The sequence below is a fragment of the Eufriesea mexicana genome, unplaced genomic scaffold (assembly GCF_001483705.2).
Source record: "Eufriesea mexicana isolate 0111107269 unplaced genomic scaffold, ASM148370v2 scaffold953, whole genome shotgun sequence".
Lineage (NCBI taxonomy): Eukaryota > Metazoa > Arthropoda > Insecta > Hymenoptera > Apidae > Eufriesea > Eufriesea mexicana.
In genome coordinates, this window is record NW_016909094.1 from 844,264 (window position 1) to 864,480 (window position 20,217).

Genomic DNA, 20,217 nt, shown 5'->3' on the forward strand with positions numbered 1-20,217 from the left:
GTTTTCTCTAGTTTAGTTCTGATTGGGTAAAATAGATGTCGGTGGTGGAAAGGTAAAGAGTTTTAATTGGACAGAGGGTGTGACATAAGGACCTTTGGCTAAGGAGTAGGAAACTGTCAAGGAGCCGATTTCTGATGGTCAATGACGTGATTTATAAGTGCCGTCCGTCCGTCGCTTGTTGGGTCTGTCACAAGTGGGTCCCATCTGTCGCGTCTGGTACTAGTAAAATTCCTAATTTTGCTTTACCTTTATAAGCTTAATCCGCTAGAACGGCGTTGAGGCACATCGAACCTCCGGAATTGCAGTCGCGGTGTAAAATATAAAATAAACCGTTAGGTCTGTTAAAAGTGTAAGCCTTAATTATAAAATCATATTCTAAACACGCTCTCCGGGACGGAACAGTATTGTATGTACTTCCTGTTGTTTCCATATTCTTTTAATTCCTTGGACTAGTGGTGTGTATTTTTCCATTTTCTCTTTGTATTTTTGTTCTATATTTGTATCATTGGGTATTGCAATGTCGATTAGGTATGTTTGCTTCTCTTTCTTTTTTATTAGCGTGATGTCTGGTCTATTGTGGCTTATTGTTTTATCGGCGTGTATTGTTGTGTTCCAGTATACCTTGCATTCTTCGTTTTCGATTATTGCTTTGTGAATTATTTTAGCTATTCTGTTATGTCTTTCTGTATATTCTTTGCCTGCAAGTAATTTACATCCTCTTACGATGTGGTCTATTGTTTCTGTGAATTGCTTACATTTTCTGCATTTATCATCTTGTGTGTCTGGGTCTTTGATAATATGTTTTAAGTAGTTTTTTGTGGCTATTATTATTATTATTATCATTGTTATCATTATTATTATTATTATATTATTTTTGTTGTACCATTTTCGTCGTTGCCTCCGTACCTTTCCGAATTTATTTCGTTACGCATCAAAGAGTTAGTCCGTAAATAAATGAATAAATAAATAGATGAAAATTCCTTGGTAAAAGTTTAATAGATATTTTTAAAAGTATAAATAATTCCTCATCTTCTAATAATTTTAAATTAATTGAATTTTTGCTTCGTCCTTGCTTGCTTCGTTATTTGCCTACCCGTGACTAATTTCTGAAACTGAAATAAATTTCTGTTCAACGAGCAAATAAAAAAAGGAAAACGAGAATAGACGATGAAATTTCTTCGTTTTCTCCGTCGAATTATTTTTCGCTCGTAATTCTTGGGTTATCTTCGTTCTTGGAACGATTTTCGTCTGGGAATGGTAGAAATGGTCCAAGTGGGTGATCAGAAAGGACCAGGTCAGCTGATTGACTTTAAAAACGATTTATAAGTTTCCTGCTGTGGTAGTTACTTCCTTTTCGCTTTCAGGCGAGTCGTTATTCACTTTATGATATATTGCAAGGGGAGGAGAGGAGATGGCTGGGTTAAATAATTCTGAAGGTGGAGGACGAGAGGTTTTTCAGTGAAAAGAGCACTACGTTTTCTTAGCGAGACTTTATTATATCTGGGGGACCAGATGCAGGAAAATGGAAGACTAGTGTTAATCCTTGGAATGTCGTTCCGGTATTTCTTTTGCCCCTTTCTTTAAAATAGACCGTGTGAAAGCTCTGAAGTTTCACAAGCACCAGTGATGCGGCGCTAGGACCGCAATGTCCCAAGTGGAGGGCTGTTTGGGTCCTTACTGTCAGCGCCCCTTGATTTCTTTAGCACCTAATCCACCACTTAGGTAATCCGTAACAAACAACTATGTATCACCCTTCGAGAAGACAAGCACGATTATCTAGATTGTTTAAACAACCACCACCACCGAAAGACGCTGAAGTGAACATACACCCCCAATGTCGCGTCGCGATCGAGCTATCGTAATTCCGACGGGTTGTAAGGCCGTCTCGCGACTACGACACGTGTTTCCCGCCAAATTAATCTTGGCAACTGTTTCAGTTTGCCTGTGCTGATCGTGCTTGTAGCACCGCGTGATTGTAGGATGAGCTCCACGCAGAGGGGGTAGCTTGGTGATAATTGTTGCTACCCTTTCTCAGTCTGTCGAATCCCTTACGAGACACTGAGCACTTAGGTTATCTAATAAGACGCAGTTTATCTTGTATATACACTTTATTACACGTTTTGGTGAGTTGTATGATTTGTGTATGTGGGGCGTTTTGCGTCTTGTCTTCCGTCTTCCCTTTTCTCCCAACTACCGTTTTGATGTCTTACGTCTTCGAGTTCTAGCTAACGTCTTATATCTTCGACTTCTCTAAACCATCTGAATCTTCGTCTTCGACGTCTAACTGTTGTCTCATCTTGTCTAGTCTTGGTTTTCCGTGATTGGTGGAAAGTGGTTGTAGGAGGAGGAAGAAATAGAGCTTTTGATTGGGCAAGGAGTTTTAGCAGGACCTAGGATTAGGAGAGGGAAACTGTCAGGGAAGTTTCTCTTTGGTATTGTTTAGTTTCAGCTTTATAGGGATGTGTGGTTAGCGTTTCGGTGGGTCAGTCGCACGTGCGTCCCGTCTGTTGGGTCTGGTCTCAAGTATTACTGTCCCTGGTCCTTGTCTTCATTTATAACTTGTCGATCCTCAAGAGGAACGGCTAGGCGCGTTTTGCACGTATTATTGGCGTGTAACAGTGCTTTACTCTCCTGTATTCTTTCACCACTCGCATGAAACTGTCTCCTCCGCGTCTCGGTTTGCTCTTTCTAACCCTTTCGCTCTCAACGTCGGCTTTATCCGTCATCCACGTAATAGCCCCCGGGAGACGAACGTCGGGTATATCCGCCATGCACGATGTGACTCACAGCGACGTGCGCTATTTTCGCTATTTTCAATTGTTAACCCTTTCGTTACTACGGGCGACTATAGTCGCTCTCCATAAAATGCCACTGACATACTACGCTCGACTAAAGTCGCTCTACATAAGATGTCATTGACATACTACGGGCGACTATAGTCGCTTTGCCTAACATGCCGCGTACACAAAGGTATATGGATCACGTCACAGGTCACTATCCGATTTGCTCGAAGCACCAAAAAATGTCGCGTCGCTTCTCGATGATTTCTGTGAGTGATGAATTCGACAGGTTGTAAGGCCATCTCGCGATTTCGTAATGTTGCCCGTCAAATTAATATCGAGCAACTGTTTCAGTTCGCACGAGCAAAAGGAAGTTCGCGGCTGGAGTCGAACGGTAAACTCTTGTACACGCGAGAGGAATTAAACGCTTGATGATCTCGATAAGTAGGCTCTAAAATTCTCTTTTCGGCGTTTCGTTGAGAACTGACTTCGTTGTCGATTCGATTTGAATTGCTCGACGACTCGATTGGAACTCGACTCTTCGACGATTCGAAGAGGACTCGTGCTCCTCGATTTTCCTAAGCTCGGTCTTAGGAAAAATCGGGAGCCCGCCAAATATTATTGGCTGATTTGACCAAGGGCGTTCCCTTGGTCCTCGAATCGGTCACCTCGAAGGAAGGGAAGGTTCCCCCAAACGAAGACGGTAGTGGAGGAAACCCTCTCCTCCAAAGTGAGGTACGTGGGGTCCACCCGCGCGCTGGTGACCCCATCGGCCGTTTATGGCCCCTAGCTAGGGCCCGAGGCTTCCAACGTGTGCGGACCACGTGGAGCCCTCAGGCCTATTGTCAGCCAAGTCTTAAGAGCCGTCGCCTAATTTCGTTAAATTAGGGATTTCCAGGATTCTCGTGTTCCGCGACACGAGAAGTCAAAGAAAAAAGGTAAAGCAGTCAAACATGCTGAAGGCAAGGAGAGGAAAATTCCGATGCCGAATTGTTTGACCCTAAAGTCCTGGCTGTTGGAAGACCGTAACAGTGTCTTCCTTCTTCTTCGACGGAACAGTATATTTCGTTATTTTTGTTGTACATTGAAAGGTTAGGGAACGAACACAGTGCAGCGCGTATTCAGCGAGGCAGTAATTTTAATCGAGAGTTAGAGAAATAAGGGATATAATGCAATTTATAGAGATAAAATTTTAATCTGATGACTGAAGAAAGGTTCGAACCCTTCACGTCCATGTGCAACGAAGAATTTTTATATCGGTTCCAAACGTTGAAGACGCTTTAAGACGAAAGTGACAATGTATAACGTTATCCTTCTTCACAATGCAAAAATAATATGTGAAAAGTACGATCAGCAGCTTATTTCAAATTTTGGTGACCAATTATAGTTATTCAGAAGCAGGAATAATTATAATTGTGGTAATGGTTACATAGATTTTTAAATATATTTGTATTGGAATGAGTGGAACAAATATGCACGGGATGGAAATATCTAATGAATTCAGGTTAGGTTAGATTCAGTGATAAGAAGCATAGTAATAATGGACGAATTTTTGTAATTTTTATTATAATTGAAAATACGTTTTATGCGAGATATTCGGAAAAATTTATTATTTATTGACGTTATATTATATTATATATAATTCAGTATATTATTGTTAATACTAACTTTTGTTGGTTAGTATGTTTGGAGAAGCTATATTGTCGTGGAAGGTTTTTATATTCTGTTGTACGAAAATGAGTTTTTGAATACAGCTTTCGTGATATTGCTCGTTCCTGGTTCCTCTTTGTTCAGAAATTTGTTGAAAATGCCGCAATAAATAGAGCCCTGACCTAAATTAGATGAGGGAAATCTTATAATAAGGGGACGCTCAAAACGTGCCAGGAGGGAAAAGGAAGAGAAAAAAGGAAATCAGCTTTTTGAAATACTGAAAAGAGAATAGAAGGAAATGTGAGATGGGTTTATTAAAAAATTATGCGACGGTTTCTTCGAGGGAGTAGTTGCTATCTAGAGAGCGAAAGGTCACGTAAAAATTAATTATAATTGATTAATTAAAATTTCTTCGTGGCGTGGTAATTAAACATTCTTGAATATTTCTTGGGAAATAACGGGTGCTCAAATTTAGATTTACCGAAAATTTGAAATTCATGGATGGAATTCGGGAATTTACAAATTTACGAATTGAAATTTAGAGTTTTGGGGAATTGATGAATGCAGGGAAACCAGGAAATTGTGAATGAAGGATTTGAGGATATAGGAATTCAGGAATTTCGGAATTTCGGAATTTCATAACATATAAATTTAGGAATTTGGGAATTTAGGAATTTTGGAATTTAAGGATTTTGAAATTTAAAAATTTTTGAATTTTTGAATTTAAGTATTTCGAAATTCAGGAATCCCAAAATTTATAAATTTGAGAATTTAAGAACGTGAGAATTTAAGGATTTCGAATTTAAAGAATATAAGCATTTAAGAATTTCGGAATTAAAGAATCTCAAAATTTATAAATTTGGGGATTTGTGAATTTAGGAATTTAGGAATTTTAGAATTTTTACATTTAAGGATTCTGAGATTTATGAATATAGGAATTTAGAAATTTTGAAACTTAAGAATTTGGGGATTAAGGAATACAAAAATTTATAAATTTAGATATTTGGAAATCTAGGGGGTTAAGAAATTAGACATTTCGGAATTTTGGAATTTAAGAATAACGAAATTAAGGAATTTCGGAAATTTATAATCTCGGAAGTTAGTATTATTATTCGAAGAATTTCGAAATTTAAGATTTAGGAATTTAAAACTGTCAGAATTTTAGAAAGTTTTAACTGTCAGAATTTAAAAATTAAATTAGAAAATTTTACAATTTTAAAATTTAGGAATTTAAAAATCCAAGTAGCCTAAAAATTTTATATACTTAAAATTTAAAAGCGAAAAGTTGAAATGATTCATTCCTATCAAAAGGATAGGAAACATCCTTGAATTGGTTCGCAGAAGCAAGAAATTTTCATTCAGTGATCCCATATACTTTTACTCGATACTATACACGGGATCAGCAGCCTTTGATCACTGAACCTACAAACGTAGAGCGAATATCCCGATTTACCATTGTCGCGTCATCGTACAAGTCATCTTGTTAGTGTTATTGACACGTACCAACATCCAAACCCAAAAGCTTGTTTGGCCACACCCTACCTTTGTTTGCAGCCTAATCTTGAGCGGTTCGCCTCGACGCTCTCAAATTCTGTCACTCGCACGTCCATGTACACATATACACGCAATTCGCGAAATTTCTCTACCCGCATATCTGTCAGACCTACAATGAGACACGGATTAGCCGGTTCAGGACGAGCTTACCACATTTCGCAACTCGAGTATGTCGGGAACGGATTATCACTCTTCAGTGATTAGGGTGTTGTTTAAATCGGGATTCTCGACTGTGCAGCTTGATATACGCTATTTACACCGAATATTATCACTGTCTTCCAGTTTCATCCCATTTTTGATATCGAAAGTCACCCGATGTTCACGAATCTGAAATATTCAAATACATCTAGGATTGGATAACTTGTATATATTTTCAGTATCATTTACACTGTAGAACGAAGGCAGCCGTGGATTTGGCTTACAAGGAGAGCGCAAGTCCTGCGGGTCATAGATTTAGTTGAAACTTTGCAGGTTTTTAGATTTAGTCATCCAATTCAAGAAAATGTATAATTATGAGGACAACTACTCGATAGTTTTCGAGATATTTATGTAGGATTGGAATGAGTGTGGCCTTGGAAGAGTGTCAGGAGTGTTTGAACTTAGAACAAAGATGACCACGCGCAAGAAGATCGAATGGATGTGTATGACAGCCGAGCGCGATGGACAAATGGAAGTTAGTTTATGAGTGCGGTGTGTGTTCGAAGTACCTGGTTCACCGAGGTTGCGGGGAAAGAGGTATGATTGGGAAGGAAAGCCCGAGTGTGAAAAAAGGACAGAATGAATGGTTTAAATAAGGGTGCAAGGGCACGGGCGAGTCAGGGTGTGTAAGAAGTCCAAGTCAGTCTAACAGTTCAGTCTAAGACAGTCCATCAGTCAGTCGAAGAATGTCGAAAGTCTAATAGTTTGCAGTGAAAGACAGTGTGTCAAAGTCTAAAGTCAGTTTACAAGAGTCAGTTTAAGAAAAACCAAAAGAGCGTGCCCATAGCGAATCTCTCTTGTTTCATAGCCAGCCGCTGTCATTCTATTTATAAGCTTATTTTATTCCATTAAGAAGCGAACAATACTATCTTGAGTCAATCCACCCAAAATTCGATCCTATATTTATGATTAGAGTTTTATTATTGCCTTAATTGCAGATTTATTTCGAATATTTATCGAGTGCCGTTGTGATCTAATGACGATATCCGAAAATTTCCTCGCTGATTTGGAATTTGGAATTTTGCAATTTGTAAAATCCGATCCTATGTATATTTTTTCGTTGGTTATAAAATATAACTGAAAAATATACGTAGAGGTATCGTATTCCAAGTAAGTCTTTGTTTTCGTTACAAACTCACGTGCGAAGTTTGGGAGGAACGACGTGGTCGAGTGCGGCCGAATTCAGAATACTGTTTAAGACAAAAAGTCGGTATTTTCAAAATTTAAAAAAAAAATTCTTTTACTGCCCCCTTAAATTATATTAAATAGAATTACACGCTTTCCATTACAATCAAGTCTCCTATAACTCGATTAATTCGTACCGCGTTATATGGAAACCGTGTTATAAGAAAATTGGTGTTAACTGAAATGGGGAAACGCGTCCTATGGAAACCGCGTTATGAGGAACATAATAATAAGCCAAATCAGATTAATTTATACCGCGTTATATGGAAACCACTGCCACGCTATATAGGAACCGCGTTATAAGAAACTCAGAAATAATACAAATTCATCGAATTCGTACTGCGTCATACGGAATCTCAGAAATAAATAAATTGTACATAAATCAGACCTATATAAAAATTGCATTCTCAGAGTATCAAGTTGCGATTGATACGGTTAATAAATAAAATTTTATAATAGAAATGGCAATGAATATGCAGATTTTTACATATTTGAATTTAGGTTTATCGAATATAATACATAGTTCGTATAATAAAATTATAACCTAAAAAATTGTTTCCAACGAAAGAATTTAATTTGATACATATTAGCGACGTATCCTAATTTAAAATAGGATTCTAACGTGTTAAAATTAAACGGTTTATTACTTTGTTTTATATAATTATCTTTTGGGCGCATATCAAAAGCCCTTATTTACACATTGCGTACCGCTCACGAGTTTTCTCGCGTTTTGCGCGCCATCTGTTATGGACCTTAGATGTCGCTGCACTGTCTCGTCAAAACGTGCGGACCCTGGCGTGTGTCTAGAGATTTCTATGCAGTACGCAATGTGTTATAATCTTTTCTATCATAAGTTCTCCTATCCATCGATGTTATTCCATATTTCTTCTTATTTATATTTATTTCTGAAACAAATGTTTTATTCTCAAACACTCTTATGAAACCGATTCAGTCTGATCAGAATTCAGACATTCTTATCATGTGGTTCATACATCGAGGACACTACAATTAGATCGTTTTATTATTCATTATCACAGTCAAATATTGGCAGTTTATCTCTTTTTTGATACGTTATTGCGAGACAAGGGGTTAACTGATGTTTCGTGATTGAATATGTGCATGGAATATGTGGTATTCTCTTTTTGTTCACAGCCAGAGCAATTAACCATAGTGGTCGAGATAAGCAATATCGTGTTTTCGGCCGTCTTTGCTGTGGAGATGTTGCTCAAGATAATTGCCGAAGGTCCATTTGGGTACATAAGCAATGGATTCAACGTTTTCGATGGGGTCGTTGTGGTACTCAGGTATGTAAATGAAACAAATTATTTTTAAAATAGTAACAGTTTAAACTTTCTCATCTTAGCATGAATTTTTATTATGATATTTTTCTTCATACATCATACATATAATTTATATGGTATTAAAAATGTTACATATTATATGTAATATTAAATATACTGTATTTAATTACACATATTATATAGTAATAATAATAATAATATATAAGAACAAAATATAATACATAATATATAATTGACTAATTCTAATATATACATGGTGTTTCATGAATTTCGTCAATGTGAGATACCTTTGTTATTTTAAACGGTACATGAATATGTTACTCATAAAAATGATGATTTATAAAAATAATACAATATAATGACAATGGCTTCTTTTAAAAATGTTTGATTTTTTGTAATGAATTGACTAACCTCTTTTATTCGATTTCGATAGGATAATGTATTCTGAGTGAAAAGGTACTTTTGTTCAAAAACTTAATATTTCTGAAATATTTGATTTGGCTCATTTCACTATTTTCAACGTGAAACACGTTACACAAATGTGTTTCATAGTAAGAGTAACAAATAAATGAACAAGGTCAAGTATTTCGGAAACAGTCATTTTTAGAATAAAAATACCTTATTAAGTATTTTTATATTCAGAATTTATTATTTTATTGAAATGGAACGGAAAAATTAGTCATTTTGCTTTAAAAAATTAAGTTGGTTTTTACATCTCATCTATGTATCCTCCAGAGAAGAATATCTCATTATGTGTTTCTTTAAATCCTGTGATTTTTATAAGTGACATTTTTACGTATTATTTGAAATCGCAAAGATATTGGCACACTGTATATATCACATTAGTCGTTCTTTATATTAACACTAGAATTACCAAATTAATAAAAATGACTAGTTTTGAATCTTTTATTTTTGCAATTGCTGTTGAAAAAATTAATATTGAGTTTATTGTAGAAATAAGCTTATTATAAACAGAATAATATTTATTTAAAATGAAAAATTTAAATTTAAATGTCTGTCAATATTAAAAGTCAATTACAAAATAATTAAAATTCCATCAAAAATTAAAATTAAAATAAAAACTATTAAAAATGATTAAAAAATAAATAGAGAAATATTTATACAGGCTATTTTGGAAATGTATGTCGATACCACTGAAGCAGAATTTTTATACTAAAATAAGTAAAAATCGTCTTACATACGTTATTTTTCAAATTAAGAACAATAAAATAAAATACCCTAATTTAAGTTGAATTATCTTATAAAAATCGGTGAATCATTTTTCATAATCTAAAAAAGTTCCCGTATTTTTTTTATTATCGATTTAGGAAATGATTGTGTTGCCTAATAAACTAATAATGTATCGTGATTAAAAGTACAAAAAGATGTTGGTATTTTAGGTAATTCGAATATCCACAGCTTTGCATAAACTCAGCGAGTAATGGACCGTGTTAACACAGGATAAAGGAAATTTTACATAAAATCGAAACCGTGTTAACACGGGTACAGTCGTTAAGGAGTTAAAGAAACTGTTTGAAAGTATCCAACACACGCAACTTCATGCTTTAGCATCGGGTTCTGCATTTGCTCCAAAATACCATAAATAATTCTCGTGTTCCACGAATGGTCTCAAGTCCATTTCGTATTCTTTCTCACAGATCGTGAACATTGTTCGTTTGCATTAAATGCATAATAAATTTAAAATGCCACCGAAATTAATATTTTGGAATTATATAAATTTAAAATGACACCGAAGTTAATATTTTGAAATTATATAAATTTAAAATGACAACAAAATTAATATTTTGAAATTATATAAATTTAAAATGACACCGAAGTTAATATTTTGAAATTATGTAAATTTAAAATAACACCAAAATTAATATTTCGAAATTATATAAATCTTAAGTGCCACCAAAATTAATATTTTGAAATTATTGAATTTTAAATTACGCGAAGATTAATATTTTGAAATTATTTAAATTTGAAATGATAACAAAATTAATATTTTGAAATTATATAAATTTAAAATGACGCGAAGATTAATATTTTGGAATTATATAAATTTAAAATGACACCGAAGTTAATATTTTGAAATTATATAAATTTAAAATGACAACAAAATTAATATTTTGAAATTATATAAATTTGAATAATCTCAAAATATGAATTTAAATTATAAAATTATATAAATTCACATTTTCAGGGTATTTAAATTAATATCTATTTTTAATATGATATTGGTTTTTATTCATTTTTGTTCTTGTAAGTATGTAAACCGTATATCTTGCAACTCAACCAATGAGAAAATTAGAATTTTTTAAAATTGAGATACTTGGATATTTTGTGCAATCACAGATATAAAGTGAAAAAGTAGTATAGCACGAGTAATAGTATTACAATACATGTATTGATACATGAAGTGGATATTTTCAAATATTTTTCTTACTCTTCAATAATTTGAACAGTATGTCGTATACAAGACATATGACATTTTTTAGTTATTTCGGTGTGTAAATTCTGCTTCAGGAAGTATTAATATACATTTCTGCAATATTTAATTATTTATTTATTTTCATTGCGCCATTTTCATTAATACAACATATTTAGGTACACAACTAAGCAGAGTAAATATTTATTTGTTTTCATTATATCATTTTAATTGATATTATTTATGTATTGTATATTTATGTGTACACCTAATTGTAGTAAGTATTTATTTCTTTATTTCTTTTTATTCGACCATTTTAATTAATATTATTTATGCACATATTTAGGGACATACATAAGCAGAGTAAATATTTATTTTTTTATTTATTTCATTATATTATTTTAATTAATATTATTTATGTATACTACATTTATGTGCACACCTAAGTATTTATAAATATGTATTCATTTATTTTCATTAAATCATTTTAATTAGTATTATTTATGTACATATTGCAGACACGTTCTATAAAAAACAGATATATAAAATTCAATTATATACCAGATTAGATTTCAATTATATATTATAATTGTACTAGTTTAAACATTTAAATTTTTTAACAAATTTGTATAAGTTATTATTAATTATTATTATTATTATCATTATCATTATTATCGTTATTATTATTACATTTTTTAATTTCTTGATTATATTGAAAAAAGAATAACGGGTTACACCACCAGTAGTTGCTTCGGGTCCCATAATTTCTAGGCGCGGCACTGGATATATTGCAGTTCTAGTGTTAATACCAAACTAGACAAAACAATAATTTTCGGATTTTTCATTTATACAGTTACTGCAAACGTGTAGTTTCTTTTAGCAAATCTAATGTTGATTTTTAAAAAACGTAATTATGCACATAAGTATACTTATTTATTTTCTTCGTACCACTTTAATTATTATCATTTATACACGCCATATTTGTATGCACGTTACAAGTTGACAATTCGTGTTAAAGCAAAAATATATGAAAAGTGGAAAATAAAATCACTTGTTAAGTTTCAAAATATAATTCACGAGTTGCAATAATGCAAAAATTAATTTGCCTCTGACTATGGCTCATTAAAATCGAAGTAACGTAATCGAAATTTTTGTTTACCTGCAAATAGCTTTTGTTACGTTTTGTCAATGATATATGCAATAAAAATTCTCGGTACTTTGATCGTCGCGATAAATTTCGCATTGTGCAAACTTAAACGATTCGACGTATTTTAATTGTTTCGTGCTTTAGCATTTTACAAGTTTTCACAAGCTTTTTAGAACAGTATTTTTAGAGATCTTCCATGTGTTACTCGAAGAGTCTGCGATATATGCACCGACGCCAAAAAAAGAAGGTCGACGTCATTTATGTACACTTCTTGCAACGTTTCACTACATTCGGGAAAACGTTTTGAAAATTGCCACGTAAAATTAACATATTGACTTCTTAATTTACCGTACTATCGAATAAATAATTTTTTTACGAGAAATACTTTTTATTGCGGAAAAATAGGAAATTACGTCACGCACTTTGGATAATGGGTGTTTCAATGATTTTTGTTTTAATAAGTACACTGTGATTATGCTATGAACGACTTTGCAGAAAGTGCTGCGAGTAGATAGCGGAATTTATGTAAAAATTCACACGGTAGATAGAAGTCCTCGCATAAAATAGTAGACTGCTGTCTGTGTCGGGAAATGATGATCGAAATAGTACTATCGTAATTAATTAGAATTAAAAATTTAATTTTCGTTTTATTTCGCTCGATAACACGGTGATAATTAATTTTCTGTAATTTGTTCCCACTCGTAAAATATTATCAGTAAAATTAAATTAAAAAAGTTAATCAAATGTTTACCATGCAGTTATTCAATATTTTTAATTTGTAATTATATTAATTTGTAATTTTGTTTTTTAATTTGCTTTAAAATTTCTTTACAAACTTTTTTATTAAATACGGAGTTAAATATTTAATTTAAATTAATTAAATTTAAAAAACGGAGTTAAATTAAAAAAATTAATCAAATGTTTACCTTACAGTTATTCAATATTTTTAATTTGTAATTAATTTGTAATTAGGTTTTTTAATTTGTTTTAAAATTTCTTTAGAAACTTTTTTATTAAATACGGAGTTAAATATTTAATTTAAATTAATTAAATTTAAAAAACGGAGTTAAATTAAAAAAATTAATCAAATGTTTACCTTACAGTTATTCAATATTTTTAATTTGTAATTACGTTTTTTAATTTGCTTTAAAATTTCTTTAGAAACTTTTTTATTAAATACGGAGTTAAATATTTAAGTTGAATTAAATTAAATTAAAAGGACGGAATTAAATTAAAAACATTAATCAAATGTTTACCTTACAGTTATTCAATATTTCTAATTTGTAATTACGTTTTTTAATTTGCTTTAAAATTTCTTTAGAAACTTTTTTATTAAATACGGAGTTAAATATTTAAGTTGAATAAAATTAAATTAAAAAGACGGAATTAAATTAAAAACATTAATCAAATGTTTACCTTACAGTTATTCAATATTTTTAATTTGTAATTAATTTGTAATTAGGTTTTTTAATTTGCTTTAAAATTTCTTTAGAAACTTTTTTATTAAATACGGAGTTAAATATTTAAGTTGAATAAAATTAAATTAAAAAGACGGAATTAAATTAAAAACATTAATCAAATGTTTACCTTACAGTTATTCAATATTTTTAATTTGTAATTAATTTGTAATTAGGTTTTTTAATTTGCTTTAAAATTTCTTTAGAAACTTTTTTATTAAATAATTAATTAAATAGATAAGTTTAATAAATTTCTTTTCTTTTTTCTTCCGAATAAAAATATTCTTAATAGTGTTTTTGTTGATAGAAATTTTATCTTTTCGGAAATAATTAATTTTCTTTTAAAAACGACATTTATTAATTTTATATAACATCTTGTGATTCATTTTTAGACTTTACACGTATTTCTTAACTTTTATTTCACTTGCTAACAGATGTTGATCATTTTTGTTTATTGTATCATTGTACTAGTGCAGAACAATCCGCTTATGACAACTGCTGGTTTCTAAATCCTAGATTAACCTTCAACTGATAAAGCGATACACAGAATTCATATTAGTATTATTGAGATACTCGTGACCCGTTGGTGTCTTTTTAACAACATTAATGAATGTTTTTCGTACAAAATAGTTTATTAATTCTAATTTCTTTATTTTACGTAAATTTACAAAATTTAAAACATCATAGCTTACCACTTTGAGAGTATCCAGCTGGAATTCTTTCAGCTTTGACCCAGAAATATCAGCTGGGAATTATCTCTTTGGCAGTTTAGTAAAACTTAAAATAGCAATGAAAAAAGAATTTATTTTTTCCTTTTTTACAGTCTACAATATTTATATTAACGATAAAAATGCTTTTATACGTATTTTCTTGATATTAACGGGGATAAGATGAATTTTGAGATATATTTGACATATAGTATACATAACTATATGTCACGTTCGTGAAAATAATATTTCATTTTCATTCTGACTTTTGTTTGCGTTATTATTAAAATTAGCTTATTATATTATCCAATCTTGTATAGTAAAAATACAACTTTGCATATATCGTTTATAATTGGTAAATTCACGAGGAGTAACAATAATTAAAACCTTAAATGATCGATTCCAACGTCGACGTCAGAAAAATTTCAAAGTCAAACTACTTAATATTGTAGGGTGGCGAATACTGGTCTTGAGACACCGAAAATTATCGAAAGAACAGGAACACGATAACACAATCTCAAAACTCGTAAACTGATTTAACTTAGGAAAAGAACACTAAGATAACGAAATGAAAACACACAAGGATGCACTCTTTTAAAACTCTTTTTCCAACACCAAGCGACTCACGCTTGTGCTGGTCACAACCGATTTCTAAGGACTCTGTTTTGGTTGTCAAGGACCACGCTTTTATGCTTTCCTTAACCTACGCTTCACCTCCCCGTAGAGGAGTCAGGCAACTTAATTTTGTTATATAGAATAACTTTTCGATTTGCTTTTAGAAGATATCGATCGGTTTACAATTTGTTTTTGTTGGCAATAGTCGATTCGCGATTTCTTTTGGTATCCTACAATATCTTTTACGTTTTAGACATTACTGAGACAAAAACAAGGAACGAAGAATTATATGCATATAGAGAGTTACAAAATTCACGCGAGATTTGAATTTTGTGCCATTTATGCGGTAAAGTGGTGTCAACGGAAGAGAAAGACAGCGTGACAGCTGACAGTTCAGGGTTATTAAAAATGGAGCACTTGGTGAAAGAACAATGCATCTTCATTGTTGAGCAATGTTTACAATTTTTAATTAAAAACCTGTGTTTTCTGTCAAAATTACTTCTTGCGTGAATTTTGGAACACTATATATACAGTAATGGAGTTGCATACGGTAAATTAGCTTCACGTGATCGATTTGAATGCCATCGTCAGACAAATTTTAAAGCTAAACTACTTCGTATTCTTTGTACATTAAGCACGATATATTGCAAAAGTGTTAAATGGTGAATGGAATGAAGAATAGATAATTAAACACATGGTTGTAAATTATATATTTGTATATTTTTTTGATTCTACGTGATTAGTTTGAATCCTGATGTTAGAAGAATTTCGAAGCTAAACTACTTAATATCACTTACATATTGAAACAACACTATACGACAAGGTCAGGAACAAGGAATAAAAATAGTATTACACGCAATAATTATATATGTAATTAATCTTGTGTTATCAGTTTGAATATCTTGGTCAGAAAAATTTCGAAGCTAAACTACTTAATATTACTTGTATACTAAAACAGCACTGTGTAACAAACTCAGAAACAAAGAATAAAAATAGTGTTACGTACAATAATAAAATTATATACGTAATTAATAGTGTGTAAGTAGTTTGAATACCGATATTAGAATAATATTATAGAACAAAGTCAAGAACAAAGAATAAAAATAGTATTGCATACAATAATATAATTGTATATTTTATTGATTTTATGTAATCGGTTTAAATATTTGGGTCAGAAAAATTTCAAAACCACGCTACTTAATATCACTTACATATTAAAACAATACTATACAACAAAGTCAGGAACAAAGAATAAAAATATTGTTACGTACAATAGTGAAATTATATGTGTAATTAATCGTGTGTAATTAGTTTGAATATTGATGCCAGAAAAATTTCAAGGCTGAACTACTTAACATCACTTATATATTAGAACAATATTATAGAACAAAGTCAAGAACAAAGAATAAATACAGTATCATATACAATAATATAATTGTATATTTAATTGATTTTGTGTAACCTGTTTGAATATTTGGGTCAGAAAAATTTCAAAACCACACTACTTAATATCACTTACATATTAAAACAATACTATACAACAAAGTCAGGAACAAAAAATAAAAATAGTATCATATACAATAATAAAGTTATATATGTAATTAATCGTATGCAATTAGTTTGAATACTTGGGTCAGAAAAATTTTAAAGCTAAACTACTTCATATCCCTTACATACCAAAACTATACAACAAAGTCAGGAACAAATGTAGTATTTCATACAATAATCCAATTATACATTAATTGATTTTGTGTAATCAGTTTGAATACCGATATTAGAAAAATTTCAAAGCTAAGCTACTTAATATCACTTACATATTGAAAGAACACCATACACCAAAGTCAGGAGCAATGAATAAAAACGGTATCACGTACAATGATACAATTGTATATTAAATTAATCTTATGTAATTAGTTTGAATACCTGGGTCAAAAACATTTTAAAGCTAAGCTACTTCATATCCCTTACATATTAAAACTATACAACAAAGTCGGGAACAAATGTAGTATTTCATACAATAAACCAATTGTACATTAATTGATTTTGTGTAATCAGTTTGAATACCGATATTAGAAAAATTTCAAAGCTAAGCTACTTAATATCACTTACATATTAAAACAACACCATACACCAAAGTCAGGAGCAATGAATAAAAACGGTATCACGTACAATGATACAATTGTATATTAAATTAACCTTGTGTAATTAGTTTGAATACTTGGGTCAGACAAATTTTAAAGCTAAACTACTTCATATCACTTACATATTGAAACAACACCATACACCAAAGTCAGGAGCAATGAATAAAAACGGTATCACGTACAATGATACAATTGTATATTAAATTAATCTTATGTAATTAGTTTGAATACTTGGGTCAGACAAATTTTAAAGCTAAACTACTTCATATCACTTACATATTGAAACAACACCATACACCAAAGTCAGGAGCAATGAATAAAAACGGTATCACGTACAATGATACAATTGTATATTAAATTAATCTTATGTAATTAGTTTGAATACCTGGGTCAAAAACATTTTAAAGCTAAGCTACTTCATATCCCTTATATATTAAAACTATACAACAAAGTCGGGAACAAATGTAGTATTTCATACAATAAACCAATTGTACATTAATTGATTTTGTGTAATCAATTTGAATACCGATATGAGAAAAATTTCAAAGCTAAGCTACTTAATATCACTTACATATTGAAACAAGACCATACACCAAAATCAGGAGCAATGAATAAAAACAGTATCACGTACAATGATACAATTGTATATTAAATTGACCTTGTGTAATTAGTTTGAATACTTGGGTCAGACAAATTTTAAAGCTAAACTACTTCATATCACTTACATATTGAAATAACACCATACACCAAAGTCAGGAACAATGAATAAAAACAGTATCACATACAATGATACAATTGTATATTAAATTAACCTTGTGTAATTAGTTTGAATACTTGGGTCAGACAAATTTTAAAGCTAAACTACTTCATATCACTTACATATTGAAACAACACCATACACCAAAGTCAGGAGCAATGAATAAAAACGGTATCACGTACAATGATACAATTGTATATTAAATTAATCTTATGTAATTAGTTTGAATACTTGGGTCAAAAACATTTTAAAGCTAAACTTCTTCATATCACTTACATATTGAAACAACACCATACACCAAAGTCAGGAGCAATGAATAAAAACGGTATCACGTACAATGATACAATTGTATATTAAATTAATCTTGTGTAATTAGTGTGAATACTTGGGTCAGACAAATTTTAAAGCTAAGCTACTTCATATCCCTTATATATTAAAACTATACAACAAAGTCGGGAACAAATGTAGTATTTCATACAATAATCCAATTGTATATTAAATTAATCTTGTGTAATGAATTTGTATAGCGATGTCAGAAAAATTTTATAGCTAAACTCCTTAATGTATTTCACGCATTAAACACTATACAGCATAGTGAGAAGCATAGAATACAAAGAGTTGCATATACAATAATAAAGCTACTTGTTATTTAACCCTTTGCGCTCTACGATTTTTTGGCTAAAAAGGGTACGAGTTGAAAAATTTTCTGCTATAAGGCTGATGATATTTTTTGAGCAGTAAATAACAAATCGTATAATAACTAACACCTAGAATTATTTAATTTCGATACCTTGCACACTGTTATATTATTTTAAATTCGATATATTAATTAATATCGAGCTTCGAAATTTTATCAAATGGTGACTGAAAGGCGCCTCTCGAGTGCAAAGGGTTAACTAGTCTCGTATTGTTCCTTTAGACGTTGATGTCGGAACAATTCACAGCCAAACTACTTAACATCGCATACATATTGATCACGACAAAGGTCAAAAGATAACAAACAAACGAAACAATTTCGTCACGTGAAAGAACAAAACCAAGAAACTTTGACCAATAACAACCTTTCTCTCTCTCTCGATTAAACAAAATTCCTCTGAGAATTAGGCTAACGCGTAGAAAAAGTTTCGCATTAACCCAAATCTCGCGATGCGAAAAGCCCTTGCAAAGAATACGAAAAAGAGGAAGGGAAAACCTTTTGAATTTTCTGTTAAACGTCTAGCGTGGTGGAGATTTGTCAAGCGTTCGTGGAGGAGAGGAGCGGCAGTTCCGGGCTGAGCGTGTTGAGGACCTTCCGGCTACTGAGAATCCTGAAGCTCGTGCGTTTCCTACCGAACCTCCGGCGACAGCTGTTCGTGATGCTGCGCACCATGGATAACGTTGCCGTATTCTTTTCCCTTTTAGTACTTTTCATCTTTATATTCAGGTAAGTTGTTCCCTTTTCCTTTAGCCAACGGTGCTCGGGAATTGTGTCGCGATTGTCGCAACGTCGCTCCTTAGAAATCGGAAATACCCGTTCAACGATCGCGTTACGCGGCAGTCATCATGTCCCGGTCTCGACCTGACGCGCGAATCGCTAAGAAATCGTTTAAACAATCTTCAAAGAAATCGTTGAAGTATCGCAATGAGATCGGTAAAGAATCGGCAAAGAATCGGCAATGAATCGGCAAAGAATCGGCAAAGAATCGGCAAAGAATCGGTAAAGAATCGGTAAAGAATCGGTAGAAAATCGGTAGAAAATCGGTAGAAAATCGGTAAAAAATTGGTAGAAAATCGGTAGAAAATCGGTAGAGAATCGGTAAAGGATCTGAATGAGATCGCTAAGAGATCGCTGAGAGATCGCTAAGAGATGGCTAGAGGACCGCGTCACGCGTTCACGGATCGATACGTGGCGCGTTTAACTCCCGTTCAGATAATCATCTCATCAGCATAACGTTCTGCATGACCGCCAAAGCGAATTGAGATCATTGGATTATCGATGGACTATTACGAATTGTGGAGAGACCATTTAAAGAAACAGAGCGTTCTAAGTGTCAACGAGATCGTCGATCAACGGTCGGTCGGCGGTGCGTGATATTCGTGGATCAGAGATTCGATCAGAGTTTAGCGCTTGTAGAGCCGTTTCATCATCGCGCGAGCTCGGGATCCTCGCGTTCCAAGCCGGGTCTCGTTGACATTTATTGTATTTTGAGAACAGCTTCTTGTCCGCTTCCGAGCTTCCACCAGGAGCTGGAGCTTGTATGTCACTGCCCTTCGAACACGAAGTGTATTAGGTGACTATGTCTTCCGTTTTATAC

General features: G+C 32.2%; 1 protein-coding gene across 1 annotated transcript in view; it reads left to right on the forward strand.

Annotated features, from left to right (window-relative positions):
* Positions 1 to 20,217, forward strand: part of Ca-alpha1T (Ca[2+]-channel protein alpha[[1]] subunit T) — a 295,869-nt gene that overhangs the window by 181,902 nt on the left and 93,750 nt on the right. The window contains exons 13-14 of the mRNA XM_017899591.1: positions 8,520 to 8,671; positions 19,143 to 19,346. Coding sequence (XP_017755080.1) covers positions 8,520 to 8,671; positions 19,143 to 19,346 — 356 coding nt within the window. The remainder of the gene's footprint in view (positions 1 to 8,519; positions 8,672 to 19,142; positions 19,347 to 20,217) is intronic.